The sequence below is a fragment of the Ailuropoda melanoleuca genome, chromosome X (genome assembly GCF_002007445.2).
Source record: "Ailuropoda melanoleuca isolate Jingjing chromosome X, ASM200744v2, whole genome shotgun sequence".
Classification (NCBI taxonomy): domain Eukaryota; kingdom Metazoa; phylum Chordata; class Mammalia; order Carnivora; family Ursidae; genus Ailuropoda; species Ailuropoda melanoleuca.
Genome location: NC_048238.1, coordinates 87,028,737 through 87,049,203, shown reverse-complemented (window position 1 = coordinate 87,049,203; position 20,467 = coordinate 87,028,737). Strand labels below are relative to the sequence as shown.

Below are 20,467 nucleotides of genomic sequence, written 5' to 3'. Positions count from 1 at the left end.
ATTTTCTGGGATGCTGTAGAAGAGAAATCAGATCAGAACTTCATATAGCATTTTGATACCAAAGAAGACACATGGCAGGGTTTTTTAGGCAAGAGTACTTCATCTTTGTTCAAAAATTAGTGATGGCAGCTTTCCCCATTCCTAGCAGTAGCCAGGGAGTCCACTCTTAGTACAAGGAAAGAGAAGTTGAAGTATTTATCACATCTTAAGGGGTACCATGATTGCTTTGGGTTTGAGAACATCAAGGCAACTGCTAAAGTGACAGGCTAGCTGATTAACTAGGGCTTAATTAATTAGAATATAGGTTACGGCTTTGGAGACTGGAGGTTTCAGAGCATATTACAGTGAATAATGATGACCTGCATAACATCAAGTATTATTAGTTGAATGTGAGTTTTAGAATTTAAAAATCTTTATATGAAAATATTCCTCATAATGGTAACACTTCTGAGCTGAATTAAAATATCCCTGGGGGGTTGACAGTGTTGAAATAATCTTTTTTAAAATAGATGATGGGCCCTTTTCTTATATAAGAAATACTGAATCAAGAAACATTTGATTTAGAAATAACCTATTATTGGGAAGAGTAACCCTCATATTGCTCTTGTATAACACCATTCCTTTGTTTCTATTGCCTGAGCTATCTTGTACAAATCTGCAGTCTTAAGGACCATTGAGGGTAGAGGAAGAAATGTCAGAGATTTCCGATAATTTGTGGTCTGAGGGATAAAGTAAGGACAACCATGAAAATGAAGAACTGCTTGGGGCACGTAAGCCTGGGAATTGGCTCCTAGGCATATATGGTCACCCTTGTGTATTGGTCCCTTGCCTTACTCCACCCTCCCCTCTTTCTATCACTATATGAAGGTGTTCATTCCCCTTGCCCACAACCCATATTTTCACCAATTGGGAATTATTTGGATGAACAGGCTTTTTTTCCCCCTTAATGCTAGGACTTCTAGACAAAGCTGATTATTTATGCCATGAAGTCAGTGAGAGTGATTTTATCCTACTTTCAACCCACGATCAGCTATACTGGATGTTTCGACTTGGAAGGGTGGCAGGGGATATAAGCAGTTTGTGAGCACACTGGAAAATTTGGCAGGCACATCTGCTTTATTTCCCTAACAGGGATGGCTATAATAGAGGGCTTAGGGACAGCATGAGGATTAGCACAAAGGACAGAAAGAAAGGAGTACTAGAAAGTGTGAGGGTATCAAAAGGTAAACTTGGCTGGAGTTGTCTTGCCACTGGAAAGAGGAAGAAGATGGTGAATCTCACCCATATCACACTCCCTTGATTTCTGGATTCAGAACACAACAATAGTAGTAATAATGGTATCATGGGTAGGCATTATTATAACTTAAATTCACTCACTTAAGAGATATTGATCCGGGGCACCTGGGTGGCTCAGTTAAGTGTCCAACTCTTGATCTCAGCTCAGCTGTTGATCTCAGGGTCACGAGTTCAAGCCCTGTGTTGTGCTCCACGCTGGGCATGGAGCCTGCTTAAAAAAAAAAAAAAAGAAAAAAATATTGATCATTGGGGTACCTGGCTGGCTCGGTTGGTGGAACATGAGATTCTTGATCTCGAGGTTGTGAGTTTGAGCCCTACCTTGGTTATAGAGATAACTTAAAAAAAATAATAAAGTATTTGAAAAAAAAAGTATTGATGGAGCACTTCTTATGTGCCAGATAATCTTCTAGGTGCTGGGGCTACATCTGTAATCAAATAGAAATTCTTGCCTTCATGATACTTATATTTGAGGTAAATTATATGGTATGTTAGAAGGTGGTGAATGAAATGGGGCCAAAAAAAATGTAGAGCAGGGTAAGGAAGAGTGGGAGTGCTGGAATGGTAGGTTGCAATTTTACATAAAATAGTGAGAGTATACCTCATTGAAAAGATAAATTTAAGCAATGAAATGAAGGATGTGAGGTTTAAACTGTGCAGATATCTAGGGAAGAGGCTCTAGGCAAAGATAACAGCCAATGCAAAGGCCTTAAGGTGTGAGCATACCTGATGTGTTGGAGAACAAGGAGACCAGTGTGTCTGGATCAGACTGATTGGGAGAGTGGTAGGAGGTGAGGTCAGAGATGAGAGACCACATCACATAGAGCTAGTGCTGTAAGATTTTTGGCTTTGATACTGGGTGAAACTATTGGAGGATTTTGAGTAGGAGAGTGATATGATTGGACTTAATTTTTTCATTTTGTTTCTCTTTGATGTTTTCACTTTATTATGAATATTTTCAGACATATAGAAAAGAGTGAATAGTGTAATGAATACCCATAATCCCATCACCTAGAAGTAAGTTTATTAACATGTTGGTATACTTTTTTGGAAATATTAATTTATATTGCAGATATCATGAATGTTTTCTCCTAAATACATTAATTTGTACTTTTTAAAAGTAAGGACGTTTTCTGTATAACCATGATACCAATTTCATACCTAACCAGACTGCTATTATATAATAAACTCAGACCATATTCATATTTCCCTAATTGTCTCCCAGATACTTTTTATAACTATTTTGTTCAAACAATGATCCCCTCAGAGGCCATGTGTTTTATTTGTTAGGATTCTTTAGTCTCTTAATTTAGAACAGCATCCCCTCCCATTCCTTTAATGGCATCAACTTGTTGAAGAGACCGTTACCATAGAAGACTCCATTATTCTTCCAAGCATTAAATTTATCTGAATGCTTTTTCATGGTTGGTTAAATTTGTTATTTGTCCCTGGTCTGTCTTATGAACTTAGAGTTAGGTCTCAGAACTTGACTACGTTCAGGTAAAATATTTAGTTGCAAAGGACTTCGCAGGTTGTGCTATGTGTTTCATGTCACCTAACATCTCATACCTGTCTGACTTTTAATGTTCCAGTAAGTTGATGACAGTCTAATCCCTCCATTCAACGATGACATTTCCCCCCATTTTAATAGGAAATTATCTGTATGTTGATACTTTGGTACCATGTGAATATCCAATTTTTCATTAACCTTACATTAAGTGGCTTACAATATGTGAATGATCCTTTTCCTGAGTCAGTTATTTCCTTAGGTGTTCCAAATTGTTGATTTACTAATGTTATCATGCCTTCTACATTTATTAGCTATCATTCTTCTGTAAAGAAGAGTTGTCCTTATTAACTTGGGTTGCTTGGTTACACTGAAATACAGTTCCTACTGAAAAGGCAGGATGAGTGCTTCATTCCCCACCTCCACCCCCCGTTAATTACTAGCTATCAGAGTAAAGGGTTTCTTTAGTAGCTGCCTCTAATGGTGACATGAGCAGTATGTGTGTATGTGTGAGAGAGAGATAAGAGAGAAAGAAGACATTGTGTACATGTGTATTTTGACTTAGGTTATCAAAGAATAGATATGGTTAAGGTAGCAGTGGAAGGCGGTGAGCTTCTGAATATATTTTGAGGGTATTTGTTGATTGATTAGATACAGAGTGTGAGAGAGTAGAGTTAGGGCTATTTCTAACCTTTTTTTTTGGACTGAGCAGCAAAAAGGATGGTGTTATTATCAACTGAGAGTAAATTTCAGGTGGAATGGGTTTGGTGTACTGGGGGTAGGAATCAGGAATTTCAGTTTTGCATATGTTAGGTTTGAGATGTCTTAGATATCCAAGTGAGATGTTGAGTAAATAACTGGATGTGTAGATCTGGTATTCAGGAGAAAGGACTGGGTTAGAAATAGAAATGTAGTTGTCAGAAGCATGTAGATGATATTTAAAGTTGTGATACTAAATGAAATCACCAAGAGTTGGGTATAGAGAGACAAGAGAAGAGAGCCAAGGGCTGAGCCTTGGCACTCCAATGTTAAAGGGCCTGGAGAAGAGGAGGAATCAGCAAAGGAGATATAGAAGTAATGTATAAGGTAAAAGGAAAATAGAATATAGCATCTTGGAAGCTAAATGGAAGAAGGAATGATGAACTTTGTTAAATGCCTCTGATAGGTCATTTAAGATGGGGACTAAAATTTGGTCATTGGATTTATCAGGGAGGGCAAAGCTAGCCATTTTGGTAAAGTTGGGGTGGTGTCAAGAGAATGGGGAGAGTAGATTGGCGATAGTAAGAGTAGACAACTCTAAAGCAGTTGTTACAAAGATGCCCAAAGGTAGCTGGCAGGGGAAGTGAGCTCAAGGGAGATTATTTTTTGAAGATGGGAGAGAGAACACATTTTTATGCTTGTGGGAATGAGTAGAAAGGAAGAAAACTGGTGATGTAGGAGAGAGAGGAGAGAGTTATTGGAGCAATGTTCTTGGACAGAGAGAATGGAGTTTATGGCATAAGTGGATGGATTGACTTTAAATGGGAGCATAGAGAGTTCATCTATAAAAATAGTTGGAAAGGTAGCAGCATATGTAAGCACAGCTGTTGGTAGGTGGATGGATGTGATGGTGAGAATTTGTAGAAATTTTACTGATTGGTCCAGTTTTCTTGCCAAAACAGAAAATAAGGTCATCAGCTGAGAGAGAAGGTATTGGAGGTTAGGAGAGGTTAGGAAAGAAGGTAGGAAATAGTTATATAGGAGAGTAGGAGGGTGAATGAATGAGAGAAATAGAGTATGGCTGTCCAGCAGGATTAAGGATCCATTTGAGGGAAGATACGTGGAATTGACATCTTGGAGTGGTTGTAGGTATTGGGAGATTATGACATTCCAAGATAAACAAAAGTTGGGGGAATTTGTCGCTGTAGACCTGCCTTACAAGAATTGCTAAAAAGAGTCCTTTGGGCTGAAATGAAAGGACACTAGACAATAACTTGAAGCCATATTAAGAAATAAAGAACACTGGTAAAGGTAACTACATAGGTAAATATAAAAGCCAATATTATTGTATTTTTTGGTTTATAAATCCTTTTTTCTTACATGATTTAAAAGACAAAGTAATAAAACAATAATTATAAATCTTAATTGGCAAACAATGTAACAATATGAAAGGAGGGATTGAGGTGTATAGGTACAGGGTTTTTGTATACTATTGAAGCTAAATTGGTATTAGGTCAAACTAGATTATTATGTTTAAAATATCACTTGCAGTATCCAAGGTAACCACTAGGAAAATAACTAAAAAAGAAAAGGAAAAAGGGGAATCAAAGGGTACACTACAGGAAAAAAAAAAATCAAACACAAAAGAAGGCAGAAATGGAAGAAATGAGGAACAAAAAAATATATAAGACCTGTAGAAAACAAATAGAAAAATGGCAGAAGTCCTTCCTTGTCAGTTACTACTTTAAATGTAAATGGATTAAAGTTTGTAATCAAAAGGCAGTTTGGCAGAATGTATAAAACATGATTCAACTATATGCTATCTACAAGCGACTCACTTTTAGATCCAAAGATAGAAATATGTCCAAAGTGGAATATCCTATGCAAATAGTATCCATGAGAAAGCTAGGGTGGTTATTCTAATATCAGACAAAATAGACTTTAAGACAAAAATTTTTATAGTAGACAGCAAAGGACATTATATATTGATGAAGTGTCAACCCCTGAAGAAGATAAAACAGATATAAACACATTTGCACCAAACAAAGCCTCAAAATATATGAAGCATACATTAACAGGGTTGCAAGGAGAAGTAATTCTGCAATAATTGTTGGACATTTCCATACCCCACTCTGATTAATGAATAGAGCAACTAGACAAAAGGAAATAGAGGACTTGAACAGCCACTATAAACCAGTTAGACTTAACAGACAGACATAGAGCAGTACCTAGCTAGCAACAGTAGATTACATATTCTTCTCAAGTGTGCATGGGACGTTCTCCAGTATAGACCCTATCTTAAACTACGGGACATGTCTCAATAAATTTAAAACATTGAAATCCTACAAAATATCTTTGACCACAGTGGAATGAAACCAAATCACAGCAATAGTGAGGGATAGTGAGTGACTGGAAATTCAAAGCTGGATGAGCTTTAGGGGAGGGTGGAGGGAGAATTGTCTGAAAACAACTAGAAAAAGCAAAGATAACTCATACCCCACCTCCAGTCCTAGTAGTGTGCGGGGTCTGGGGAAAAGAGCCACCACTTGACTGGGTTACAGTGAGAGTGGTGTTCCTAGTGAGTCTTAGGCTCTGTTTGAGCAAGAAAGTAAAGGGAACAGTTAGAGGAGGAGTTCAGGATATATAGGGGGTTTTGCTGAGGATGGTTTATGAATTCCAGAGGATTCCATGGAAGTTTTTTAAGAAAGCAGAAAGGTGAGTTAGGACAGAACAGGGATTGTACAGAGCAATATGAAGATCAGAATATGGGAGTTGATGCTTGGCCTGGGTGTCAGGGGCTTCTTGTGGTGAACTCATTGAAACAGATAATGGGAATAATGAGAGTGTTCCTGGTGGATTGAAGTCAGGTAATAAGCTTTTGTGGGTTTGCTCTGAGACCCTGACCACCAGTTGTTTTTGTGGGAAAATGTTTTGATACTAAATAACTATTTATATACATTGAGAATTAAGCTATTGTGAAGTGGAAGACTTACTTGTCTTAAAAATACAGTGAACAATGTCTTCTTTATATGATATCCATTAGTTTGGTTAGCTTCCTATGTTATATCCATAACACCTGTCACAATTGTGGGGAACCTTACAAAGATCTTGTTTTCCCTGTTGAGTAGGAGCAGAACATAATGTATTGTCACTGTTTGCTTTTTATTAGCATTTGGCCATTTAGTAATTGCCAGTTGTTGAGACTTCAGTCTTCCATTCAGCTGACCCCAAGCAGTTTAAAAATTAGGGGAAAAGTCTTCTTGATAGCATTCAAAGATCCTTTTGTTTCTGTGAAGGTTCCACTGGAATTGACCATTCTGTATTTTAAAATATTGATTTATCTATGTATATATGTATAGCACCTGTTTTGAAGGGGGAATCAGTTGACAAGGAGATATTTTTAGCACAAAGCCCAAGAAGTAGAATAGGGAGAAAAGTATAAAGTAGACACAGATAGTTCAGCACTTCCAGATTTGTCATTCTTGTCTGTCTGCATCTCCACTGAGAACTACTTGAAAAAGCAAGTTAAGAAGACACACATATAAACAAAACCCAAAACTTAGTATTATGCAGTATAAAATCTCACTTATTCTATTTGATTTTCAGATTTTGTTGAAATATTAGCATGCACTGTAAAATGTGTCCATTTTTGAAACCTTTGTGTTCATCAGAAAATGTTCCAGTGTGAAAACTGATGTTGACCTGATTATCTTTGTCCTCAGTTCAGATGTCATGTATGATCAGGAGAGCAATGAAGCTTATTGTTGATCTGGTTATTTGATGTAACTGTTCTTGATCATTGGTAGGTAAAGGATATGATTTTAGTTTTACTGTATGTACTAAATAGAAACTTTTTTTTTTCAAGGAACCAAATGGAGAGACTCCTTCATCTTTATACAGAGTTGCAGCAGTACTTCTACAGTTTAATCTTATTGATTTAGATGATCTTTATGTACATGTAAGTCAAGTGGGCTGCTGAGAATATTTGGTTGTCCATCCCAGGGGTGGGAAGAGGAGTAGGCAGCCATATAGCACTTCAAGTTTGGTCAGTCTCTCAAGTTTTAATTTTTGAAGCCCTAATGCATTATTGCTTTGTGTTTACTTTATGAAGTGAATGAATTTAATTCTTTGACAAACTATGGAAATTAAATACACTCTGTCACTTTTACAGAGTTTGAGGTTAGATATAAAGTTAAAGTTCTTAATTGCCAGCAAGGTATATCTCATTGGGAGAGAGGCCAAGTTCTAGCCAATGTGGTTTTAGATGTCTCTGTTACATGCAAATTATCAGCAGTTTGGGATTCCTAGATACTTTTTCCTTCTCCCCAAAATGTTAATTTCAGACATTCAAGATAAACAGGGAACTCTCTATTTTTTAATGGCTTTTCTTGTGTTTTTACTGGGTAGTAAATGAGTAGTATTGTGCTTTTATTGCTTCCAGGATCTAGAAGAGTGTATATATGATTGTGATTGATGACCTCTAGTTTAGCAACAGTTTAGCCTGTCAGTTTGAAAAAACTAGGTTTGTAGTATAGGAATTCCTGTTTTATTTGGTTGTACATTAGGATATCTATGGACTTAAACCTGTCCAAAGCCAACATCGTCTTCACTGTCTTTGAAATCACTTTCTGACTTCCTTGTCTCTCATGTACTATGGTTACAGAGTTGAATAAAACTTAGAGTCTACCTTGGAAGCAGTCATAGTTTAGCAATGGAGAAAACATTTTGCATTATATAGTAACTACTATATTGGAGGTACTCACAAAGTGCTGTGGGGGATCAGAATAGATAGTGAGCATGTCTGTCTGAGGGGGATTTTGGATGGCTTTTTCAAACTAGTGATGTTGAACTGAGATGTTGGTAGATGAGATGGTAATGGCCTGGCTTTAAAGGTGGGAAGTTTTGTAGGTAGAATTAACTGAGTATAAAGGCAGGAGGATTGAAGGGGCTTCATTATCACCTTAGGGGAACATCAGGAAGCTCAGAGTGGTTGGAGCCTAGGGTAGTATGTGGGGCGATGAAGATGGGATTAAAAACCAGTTTATTGTTTATTTTTCACATGAGACTTCTATAACCTAAGGACAAAGGAAGGTTGAAAGTAAAAGGGTGGGGAAAATATACCAGAAAATTATTATTGTTAGACAAAATGGACTTTTTGGCAAAAATGATAGTCACGTTATAATAAAGTTGTGTTCACTAGGAAGATAAAACATTTGTAACTTTATATGCGCTTAATTACGTATTCTCAAAATACACAAAACTAGAATTGAGAGGAACTAGAAGAAGAAACTTAACAGGGGTGCCTGGCTGGCTCAGTTGGTAGAGTGTGCCACTCTTGATCTCCAGGATGTGAGTTTGAGCCCCATGTTGGGTGAAGAGATTACTTAAAATAATAAAAAAAGAAGAAACTTACAGTTTATTCATTATAATGGGAGATTTTTAGAGGCAGTTGCATTAATCTAGGTAAAAGATGAGGACCTTTGGCAGGTACATAAGTAAAGCAATAAAAATGGGTTCGATGGCCAGTGGAGAGCAGAAAGAATGAGAAAAAGTCTTGCTTACTTCCTTGCCATCAGTCCCTAATGACTTTTCTCTTGCCCCCATTTTTGACTAATGGGATGAAGTCTGCAATATGTAGTTTAATATTTCACAATGTTTCCTTTTATTGTTTAGTGATTATTTACTTTGCATTAGACTTAGTTACTGAAGGAGATTATATATTTCTGGGGGCAGGAACACTTCGTTTACAGCCCACCATAGTGCCTAGCAGAAACTACTGTGGTTTGTTGGCTATATTTTTCTTCGTGTCTGGGTTTTTTAATTTATTTTATGAAATATCTACATTAACCTTCCACTCATACAAGATGGCTGTACTGGAGATATTTGGTCCTTTTTCATAATGAAGTGAAGTGTTGACTACACACATGTTACTTTCCCTTTTGTAATAAGCTAGAAACTAGTTTGTAACTGAAGTCATCAAATAGGTATTAGAAAATGAAAAGTGAGATGTCAAGTTGCTCATCATTTTTCTGCTTGAGATTTTTCATCTAGAGGAATTAAATTTACCCCTTCATGTAATTCAGTAGCTAATCTCTCCCAAATTGGATCCATATGCAGTATTTTATTAAACTTGGAGTTTGACCTTTAAAGGGGAAATCTATGATATTTTTAATGAAACGGTTATATATTTCCTTGGGTAAACTAATAAATTCAATGGTAAGCATCACTGTTGTAGTATTGTATTAATGTAGGACCTCTAACAGGAAGAAGACATGGAACTTTGAAACTGCTGCCTGATTTTAAAAGGTGTACAAAATTCAGGTACTTAACCCCGTTAGATTATAAGAAAATAATGGAGAGAAACTTCTTTTGAAGGCATATCATGGTCATTAATAGGCTAGACCCTATTTACAATTTTATCAATTCAGAGTAGATAGTGTTTGCTTTTTATATGTGCAAATAGTATTAGCTGTTTTATGAAACTTTAATGAACCATTTTAGCTTCTTCCAGCTGATAATTGCATTATGGATGAACACAAACGAGAAATTGTGGAAGCTAAGCAGATTGTTAGAAAACTTACGATGGTTGTATTGTCTTCTGAAAAAATTGATGAGCGAGAGAAAGAAAAGGAAAAAGAAGAGGAGAAAGTAGAGAAGGTATATGGTTCCTTTTTGTAAAATTAACGTTGTCTTCTGGATTTAGAATTATGAAATTTAACTTGTAATAGTTAATCAACTTATGGGAGAATAACTTATTAATTTGGATTGTGGTGAAATCTGGTTTTTGGAATACTGATTTGCAAAGGTGGTTTTTGTTTTTAATCTGATTGGCTCCATCCCAAAAGAGGCTGCCATGTTTTTTCTTACATAAATTTCAAAATGTATCCTAAGTAAAATATATTTGTGCTCTGTATATTAATGTCTCTCAAGTCCTAAGGGGATTCTCAAAGATGAATGAATTCTAGTTCCCTATGGCACAGTAAAACATTAAATAGAAATTAATTTAATTCCAAGTCTGTAAACTGTCATGCTATGTCTGCTGAATGAAAGAGCATATCCTGTTGTTTTTTTCAATGGCTAAAAAACTTGATTGTACTTTCAGGGAAATATCATTACATTTTCCATGGGTGGCAGCTGTTGATGTACATTATTGTGGTTGTTGAGCTCAGTTTTTTTTAAATGAAAAATTATTGAGATTTATTGGTTTCTATATTCTGAGTATCTTTGCTGTAATTGTTCATTTTTAGCCACCTGACAACCAAAAGCTTGGTCTGTTGGAAGCCTTGTTAAAGATTGGTGATTGGCAGCATGCGCAGAACATTATGGATCAGATGCCTCCTTACTATGCAGCTTCACATAAGCTAATAGCCCTTGCTATTTGCAAGCTCATTCACATAACTATTGAGCCTCTCTACCGAAGGTATGTTACAGTATGCTTTTCTAATCCTTGAGGTAGACATAGTTTAGGACTACAAAAAAAATCTGCATATTTATCTTGTCTTCTCCAACCAAGCAAATATTTTAGTATGTTTTATTAAAAGATAAGAACTGTTCACAGAGTGTATCAGTTTTATACGTATTAATCAGTGACTTGTCTCCTAACATCTAGACCAGGTGATGCAGAATGTGTGCTGCAGTGTAGTCTGAAAACTGTAGGTTAGACATCTAGGTTGGGTTTGCTCCATTGAGAGTGAAAACTCCATTCTTCTGCTTTTGACTTTTCCTTCTCTCTTGGTGGGGGGCAGAGAATTCCTCAAGTTTTTACTTAGTGTAACTGTCCTCTGTCCCAGGTTGAGTGGTTCTGAGTGAGGGCATTGCCTCTGCTTGCCTTATCTCTTCTGGCATAGAGGCTGCTGTTCTGGAAATTGCTAGGGCAGCCTTTCTCGTCATCCCTAGTTACTGTGTCGACCAGTCCTCTAGCCCTCAGCCTACTTGCAGGATACTTAGGAGCAGTATCGGCAGCAGCTCTGGCTTCAGCCCCACAGATCAGAGCCTGCCTCAAAAGCCCCAGCCTTGTGACTCGTGCATAGCTGCTGGCTGCTTCCTTTAGTGCCACCTGGGCTGTGGACCATGAAGGCTTCTTCTCAAAGAGTGACCCCTGTGACTCCACAGCGGGACACCTGCTCAGCAGGTGAGAACTCTGGGCATGCTGTCCTTTTTAGTGTGACACCCTCTTTCATTATGCTGCTCACCTTCCCTACCACCACCTACCTCATACTCAGTCTAGGTAGTGGAACCCAGATTGAGAAGTGTTTATTGACTTGAATCACTGTTGTTATATTCATATTTTTCTGTTTAATCTTCCAGTGTCTCTGAGGTCCATCCCTTGTTCCCCATTCCCATATCCAGATTCCTGGTACTGGCCAAGTTTAACTAAAACCAAATTCATATGATGTATGTTAAATGTTACTTGAAATTTGCATTTCTCTGATTTCTTTATGCAGCTAATTTGAAACATTCTCTGAGCTCTGATTTTTTCCAAATGAGTATTGTTTTTGTCTTTTTCTACCAGCTAAATTATCTGGTATTAATAAAGTTAGGCACAAGTGAAATATAGAAATCAAATTGGAGCAAGAAAAGCTTTACTTACTGATTAATATGACTATGTTAACCTGAAGTGGGGTACTGTATAGTATACATTACAAATTTTGCTTCTTTTTATAGAGTTGGCGTTCCTAAAGGTGCTAAAGGTTCACCTGTTAATGCTTTGCAAAATAAGAGGGCACCAAAACAAGCAGAGAGCTTTGAAGATTTGAGGAGAGATGTCTTCAATATGTTCTGTTACCTTGGTCCTCACCTTTCGCATGATCCCATTTTATTTGCAAAAGTGGTGCGCATAGGCAAATCATTTATGAAAGAGGTTAGTAAGATTTTTTTTTTCCTTCTAAGCAGTAAACTAAATTTTGGAATGAAAATGTTCTGTGTATATTTGTCTTATATATATCTCTAGAAATAAAAAGAAAAGTGAACTTAAGGTTATGTTGAGTAAGGTTTGCGGAAAGTCCATTGTATCCTAACTATATATATATATATATATATATGTATATATATATATGTGCGTGCACGTGCACACACACGCACACACTTAAATTTAGGTAGAATATTAGTCAAGTCCCCCGCATAGGAAAATGTACTTTGGACAAGTGATTGCTTTTTGAATCCCTTTATAATTTTAGTGGTCAACTCAGCTTTCTTTCCCCTTACTTTTCTTCTCCTCCGTTATTTTCTTGGCTGCAATTTTGAATCATTGTGATTATGTGTATGAATTCAGACTGTTGAGGATCCATTCTTTTCTAGTAAACTTTTTATTGAAATAAAATGTACAGAAAGTAACACAAATCATAATTGTACACCTCAGTGACCTTTTCCAAACCAAACACCCATGATCAAAAAATAGAACACTACTCCAGAGTTCCCCCTTGTACTCCCTTCTAGTTAATACCCTAAGGGTAACCATTTATGCTATTACTAAATTTTAAAATTGAGTTATAATTTACATACAGTAAACTTCACCAGTTTGAAGTGTACAATTTGATGAGTTTTGACAAAGGTATACAGTTGTGTGTCCACCACCACAATCATGGTAGAGAATATTTTCATCACCCCAGAAAATTCCCTCTTGACCCTTTGCCTTCAATTCTGTCCCCTTGTTGCTGGTTCCTGGCAACCACTGATAGGCTTTTTGTCACTATAGTTTTGCTTTTTCTAGAACTTCATACAAATGGAATTGTATAGAATGTACTGTTTTTTTGTCTGGTTTTCTTTCACGTAATGCTTTTGAGATTCATCCAAGTTGTTGCGCGTGTCAGTAGTTCCTTTATTGCTGTGCAATAGTAGATAGACATACCAGAATTTATGCATTCTCCAGTTGATGGGCATTGGGGTTGTTTCTAGTTGGGGGCTATTATAAATAAAGCTGCTATGAATATTCCTGTACAAGTCTTTTTTTGGGGGGGCATATGTTTTTGTTTCCCCAGGAATGGGATTGCTGGGCCATATGGGTAAGTGTATGTTTAACTTTTTTGCCAAACTATTCCAACATGTGTGTACCATGTTGCATTCCTGTAAATGACTTCCAGTTGTTCCACATCCTCATCAGCACTTGTTATTGTCACTCTTAAATTTTAGTCATTCTAGTGGGTGTGTAGTGGTACCTATTGTGCTAATTTTAATTTATGTTTCCTTGATGATCGGTGATGTTGAGCATCTTTTCATGTTCTTATTTGCCATTTGTAATCATCATATATTGAAATGTCTATTCAAATCTCTACCCATTTTAATTGGGTTGTCTTTTATTTGTCTGATTTCCCTTTTCATTATGTTAATTGTCTTTTGAAAAACAAAATCTTAAATTTTGATTAATTCCAATTTAGCAGTACTTTTATGGTTTCCTCTTTGTGTTCTAAGAGATCTTTGCCTAACCCAAGGTCTTGAAACAGGAAAGAATACATAATTTTCAATTGTAAAACAAGGCTACTAAAAGAATCTGCAAATTATTACAAGCACAAATACAGTTTTCTCTGGTGTTTGGTGATTGCATCTAATTTTAATTTTTGACAACAATAACTGTACAGAAAATTTGTCAGCTTTTGTATATTAATCCCTTGATACCTGAAATATTTGATTTGGCTTTTAATTATTACTTTTTTTTAATGCTTACAAATTTACATTGTGTAAAGGTACTCTAAAGAAATCTGCTGGGCACCTGGGTGGCTCAGTCAGTTAAGCATCTGCCTTCGACTCAGGTCATGATCCCGGGGTCCTGGGATGGAGTCCTGCATTGGGCTCCCTGCTCAGTGGGGAGCCTGCTTCTCCCTTTCCCCCCTGCTCGTGCTCTCCCTCTCTGTCTCTCAAATAAATAAAATCTTAAACCACTACAATTATCAAAATCAATAAATTAACATTGATACCATATTATTAAAAAAATCTGAGTAGTTTATTACTATACAAATCATTTATTATATATAAAAAGGAAGTATAATGATGTTTCATTATTTTGATTCTTATAATCTGAAAGGGATGAGTCATGTTACTAGTGCCTGTTCAGAGAATGAAAGGGTCGTCTTTCCCAGTGCCTCATATTGGGAAGCATATGAAGTCAATCTGTCCCATTACCGGTGATGTTAACATTGATCACATGGTTAACGTAATGTGCTACCAGGTTTCTCTAGGGTACAATTATTTTTTTTCCTTTGTTGCTAATATATATCTTGTGGGGAGATACTTTTTTGATGATGTAAATAGACTCTTTCTCATCTTCACCCACTAATGCTATTCTTTTTAACTGAACATCCTATTGTTCATATCTCTTGTTCTGAAGTTCTTTCTTTGGCTGCAAGTATTATACACCTGTAAGCAGGAGACCAAACATCCAACTTGTGGAAGTCCTGTACACAGACGTATGCATGAACATATGCACAAACGTAGACAGTATTGTTACCAAGATGCGCAGGTGCTAGAGCTGTCACCCTTCCCCTCTTCCATCTCCATTGCAGCTCTCTTGTACCTCTGTTCTATCACAGTTGTGTCTGGTGCCTGCCCCTAACTCCAGTCTCTATTTTTACAGAGGTAGAAGGGCAGAAAGGAAGAGGAAAATGTTTATTTTGATCACAGTGTGGGAAGAAATCTGTCTTCTCTCATTGCTAAGGTTGTGGTAGGAAAAGAATCTTTCCAACGATCTGAGTTAGAATTTTGGTTCATTTTTTACCCATGAAAATATTTCACTGTAACAGATCATTTGTCCTGTATAGGTTTAAAAGGCTTTTGTTGCTTAGTTAGGAATTTAACTAGGGTATGTAAGATTGTTTCTAAAGGAGGAATTTGACCTTAGTTCCAAATAATATAATTAAATGTCTTTAACAACTCATTTATAAGCTTGCAGTTGCTTGTATATATAATTTATGCATATTTTGAAAATGTTGGTTATATACTTATACCAGCTGTCACTTAACAGAATAGTCTTCTAGCCTACAGTTACTTGTAATCATTTATCGCTGTGTATTTCTTAAATTTGAGGTACATAACATAGGACCATCTAGTACAGTGTTCTTCAGACTTTAGCATACATTAGAATCACCTGGAGCTCATCTTAAAACACATTGTTGGGTTCCATCCTCAGAATTTCTGATTTAGTAGGTCTAGGGTGGAACCTACTGAAGAGAGTTTGCATTTCTAACAAGTTACCAGGTGATGCTGATGCTACTGATTCAAAGACCAAACTTTGAGAACTGTTTTTCTAGTATATTAACCAGTTTTTGTCTTTATTTCAGCCTTAAAAGAGGGGGTAGCTGTAAAGAATATTTCTATATGAATGGACAGACAGATTTTGCTGTCTTTAATTTTCTTTAATTGTAGAGCATAGCTTTAACATGCTCACCTGACATACTTAAATGGTTTTGACAGCACCTACACACCTAAAGATGAATTCCTTGGTGCTTTTTTGCATCCAGCTGATGTTAATGGATTAAGTTGTTTATGATAGCAACAGTTAATATTGAGCTCTTACTCTGTGCCAGGTCCTGTTCTCAGTACTTCATGTGAGTCAGCTCATTAAATCTTTACCATACCCTTTATGCTTTAGGTTAAGTAAATTGTCCAGGTCACACCATTAATATGGGGCGGGGCTGAGAGTTCAATCCAGGCAGTCTGGATTCAGAGGCCAAGCTCAAACTCATTATGCTCTCCTGCCTATACAAATGTAGTGTGTCTGAAGTGGAAGAAATGATAGGTTATCTAAATTTTGCAATTCTTGAAATTCCTTGCTATTTTAAATTAAATCTGTTAGTGGTATTTTGTTATTTTGCTTATCTCTACAGTCTGTGTTCATCTCCATCTATGTATCTCACCTCCAAGCTTTTCTCTTTATTAAGTTCATCCTTAAGACTTTTTTTCTATGACTATATATAGATACTTGCGGAGAATCTGCCTTTGTCCTTTGTGTTCTACTTTCATCCACACTGAGTTCGTTTATCTTTTATATGCTTTTTTTTTGGCGGGGGTGCATGCTATTTATATTTCCATTGTAGCCACAACATTTCTTTTCATCTTAATATGTATAGCTCTGTTCACAACTTCTTTCTGATATAGTGAGAGTGAATCCTCTTACCTTTCCTACCTTATTTATGACTAGTCCTCCTCCCTACAAGCTACAGTCTGAGTATTGGGTTCTCCTTTTGTTCTTTTCTGTAGTGTGTGATAAGGAAGTGAATGAGCTCAGTGAGGCTGAGTATAGCCCTCATTTAGAATACCTCTGCTTTCTCTTTTTAGATACTATTACCTATCCTGTACTAGGCATGCCCAGCCATGTGGGTATGTCAGCTCCCTTGGGCTTTGACTCCCTCAGCCATCGAAGTACAGTTCCTTTGAATGACAGCAGGCTTTAGCAGCTGGTTCTTCCTTTGCCAGAGTTCTGCTGGGCTCCTATTCACAAGAGTTTTTCCTCAGTTACTCACTTACATTGCAGGTCTTATTGCTTGAAGGATTTTGTTGACTTACCTTCCTTGGTCTGTACTACTTCTGGGATTGGGTTAAGGGCAGGAGCCATACCACACTGTGTGTAGTACCAGAATTGAATGTGTGTGTGTGTCTGTGTCTGTCTCTCTGTTTCCCCATCCCCTTGAAGTTAATAGCATAGTTTCCTCTTTTCCTGGTTGTTTGATGGTGAATTTGGAGCATTAAAACAAGGCAGACCTTGTTCATTGCATTAGGGATAGGGGAGAAAAATTCTGCTTCACTCTGTCATCTTAATTAATTTGTCTGGCCAGGCTGTTTATATGGCTGTTTCTTACGTTGGCCTTTGGTAAAAGCCAGAGTGCTTTAAATTGATTCATAGATGAAACTTAGAGAAACCTAGAGCCAGGGAGTCAGAATATTCCTTAGATTGGGCATTGGATGACATTGGGAATAGCTAGCTGTGGTAATGTGGAAGAATGTCCTTTTTAGGAGATGCCTCCTGAATTCTTTTGAGATGAAATGTCATGCCTGCTATTTTTTTGGTCAGTCAAAAGGGCAAAATGTTAATTGTTGAATCTACAAAGTAGGTATAAGAGGTGTTTATTGATAGTGCACTATCCATCCATTCAACTTTTATGTAAACTTGAAATTTTTCATAATGAAAATTGGGATTACTAGGGACAGAATCTACCTTAGAACATTGATTCCAAAGCTCTACTTTATGAACCAGTTACTTTAGAATTTTGGCTTGATGTTTACTGTTTTTTTGTTTTTCTTTTCAAAATTGAAGATCTACCCTGGTTGTGTAGATTAGACCTCAAAGTTAATAATCCTTCTGGATGAAGGTACAAGCACAGCAGAATTGTACCATACATGTGCTTAATTTGCGTGAATGTGGCCAGACTTGTTCTGTCAAAGTACTTAAGTGTGTATGCCTAGGGGTAAGGGCGAAATTGGAGGATTTTTTCTCTCTCAGTTTTGTTCAGTTTCTCAGGTCTCTTACCACATTCAGTATGTGTCTAGTTTTTAAAGTAATGGGTTTTCATGTGACATGGCCCCTGAATGCAAGCCAGTTACTTGATTTCATCTTCACATAAATTCATGTTCCCATAACAGTGATTTCTTCTAGTGCTACAGGGGGAAAAAACAGTCTTGTGTTGGACTTAAATGAAAGATAATGTGTCTGTGTACTTTATAGATAATTTAAGGCACTTTTTAAGGGTAATTGTGAGTTTATATAATTTTCATTGTATTCAGTGACTTTAGAACCTAACTTGCCCACAGAGTCTTCATTTAAGGCTGTCCCCCAAACAAAGTAATTTAAGGCATTACACATTGATTGTAGGTTAACTGGTTTCATCGGGAAGAGCGGCTAGCTACTTGCTAGTTATGTGACTTTAGTCTGGTCACTTTTCTATGCCAGAGATGAGTGGTAATAATATTTGCCTTATCTAGTTCCTGGGGTTGCAATGAGAATCAAATAAGATATGTCTAAACATTAATTAGATACTAACATTAATTAGGCATTCACCTTTAGAGAGTTAAAGTAATGAATTCTTAAGAACATAGTAAGTTACAACTTTACTTTTGTAAATTGTCACTACACTAGTTTTTGATGATTTGTTTTAAAATGTTAATATACTTTGGGCGCCTGGGTGGCTCAGTCATTAAGCGTCTGCCTTTGGCTCAGGTCATGATCCCAGGGTTCTGGGATGGAGCCCCACATCGCATTGTCTCCCTGCTCAGCGGGAAGCCTGCTTCTCTCTCTCCCACTCCCCCTGCTTGTGTTTCCTCTCTCGCTGCCTCTCTGTCAAATAAATAAATAAAATCTTTAAAAAAAATACAGTGTTAATATACTTTAATCTATCTCTGTCTTTAAATAATACATACTACTTTAAAGTAGCAGCTTCATTTCCCCATGAGAGCAGATTTGATTTTGTGTAGGAATGCCTTTGACTTCCTTACATTGTAGTGGTAAGCAGATGTGTCCCCCCCCCATTGTGGAAATTTATGTTATAAATTAGTAACAAATCAAAATTTTTATCAAAGTAAATTTTTATTGCTGGGGCTTTGTGAGTGGACTAGTCATGGGTAGCTCTAGACATGTCACTTTCCAATTTTAAGTAGATATAAATTTTGTAAGAATATTTGTAAGAGAATCAGAACCTTGCATTATAATTCTTACTGTCCAAGAGACAGATGCTGCTCTCATTGGCACTGTTCGCTAAGCTCCTGTATGTACTTTTGTTATTATAAGTCTCATGCAAAGCACATGAACTCTAGAGTTGGAGACTAAATTGAATCTATAGTATTCTTGCTATTTAATGAGACTGAGCAGGGAAGAACTGTTAGGATGTTTATATTTGTGCTTATATTGTCACCTGTAATAATTGGCTTGAACTAAGGTCACCTTAGCTGTTACTGAGTATCTTCATGTGACAGTTCTAATCAAGATGTAGACTCATAGTTAAGATAATAAAATTACAAATAGGATCTTAATTTTTACCATTAGCTATGCTTTTTACTTAAGAGAGACATATAAACATACAAGGATAGGCAGATGTAGACTCTATGTACAAACCGTTTAATTTTAAGAAGTATATTTTATACAAGAAAGTAGAATTTTTAGTGTGTACCAGATGCACACTGTACGCAGTTGATTCAACCCCCATGCCTCCTTTCAAAGACTGTTTTCTGAAATTGAACCTCAGTGTTCAGTTTCAGAAAAAAAATTCAGAATATAAAACATTAAAAAATATTTGTGAAAAACTCTCATGTCTTGGAGGTTTGGCCATTTATCCATGCAGGGCATAGCAGATGCTATTCGATTCCATCTGTATTCTTTTGGCTCTACACTAGGTCCTTACCATTTTGGTGTGTGCCAGCCCAATTTTCAGCTATTGGCACCTGCATCTCTTTGTCTGCGGACTTTTCTGGCCCTGGAAGCGTACATAGGTAGTATAGGAATTGGTGTCCTGGAATTGCTGGAGAACTAACTCACCTTGCCCCCTCTTGCCAGCTCTCAACCAGTGAAATGATAGGAGTTAGTATGTAACTACCATGCCTTGAGATGTGATAATCCTGAGTTGCATTTCTACACAGACCTTCAGAGTCCCCAGTGGGATTAAGCTCCAGCTAACCCACAGGAATAATTTCCTACTAGTGGCACCTAGGGTTACTTCCCAAATAAACTATGCCTGCACTTGAATAGGGTCTGCTTTTGGGGGAATGTAAAGTAAAACACAGGGGCATATCCCTTTAAACAAATTTCATATGAAAACCTTAATTTTCCCTAAAGATAGATTTACAGGGCTTTTTGTTTTACAAAAGACTTCTATTATGAACTCCATTTATAAAGCAAAGTCATTTAAATAAATCACATATTCGTATTCATTAAGTGCACTGAAAATGCCCATTTTTACACACAGCTTGTTAGAACTATGCTTGTGTAAAACAGCACAGTTTCATATCATAATCAACGTTTTAACCAAAGTAATTACTTTTGGGTGGTGAATT

General features: G+C 36.8%; 1 protein-coding gene across 9 annotated transcripts in view; it reads left to right on the top strand.

Moving 5' to 3' along the window:
• THOC2 (THO complex 2) overlaps nucleotides 1-20,467 on the top strand; it is a 112,663-nt gene that overhangs the window by 47,582 nt on the left and 44,614 nt on the right. For all 9 annotated transcript variants that reach the window (XM_034649962.1, XM_034649966.1, XM_034649965.1 and 6 more), the window contains exons 9-12: nucleotides 7,365-7,457; nucleotides 10,001-10,156; nucleotides 10,747-10,919; nucleotides 12,164-12,359. In XM_034649962.1, the coding sequence (XP_034505853.1) occupies nucleotides 7,365-7,457; nucleotides 10,001-10,156; nucleotides 10,747-10,919; nucleotides 12,164-12,359 (618 nt within the window). The remainder of the gene's footprint in view (nucleotides 1-7,364; nucleotides 7,458-10,000; nucleotides 10,157-10,746; nucleotides 10,920-12,163; nucleotides 12,360-20,467) is intronic.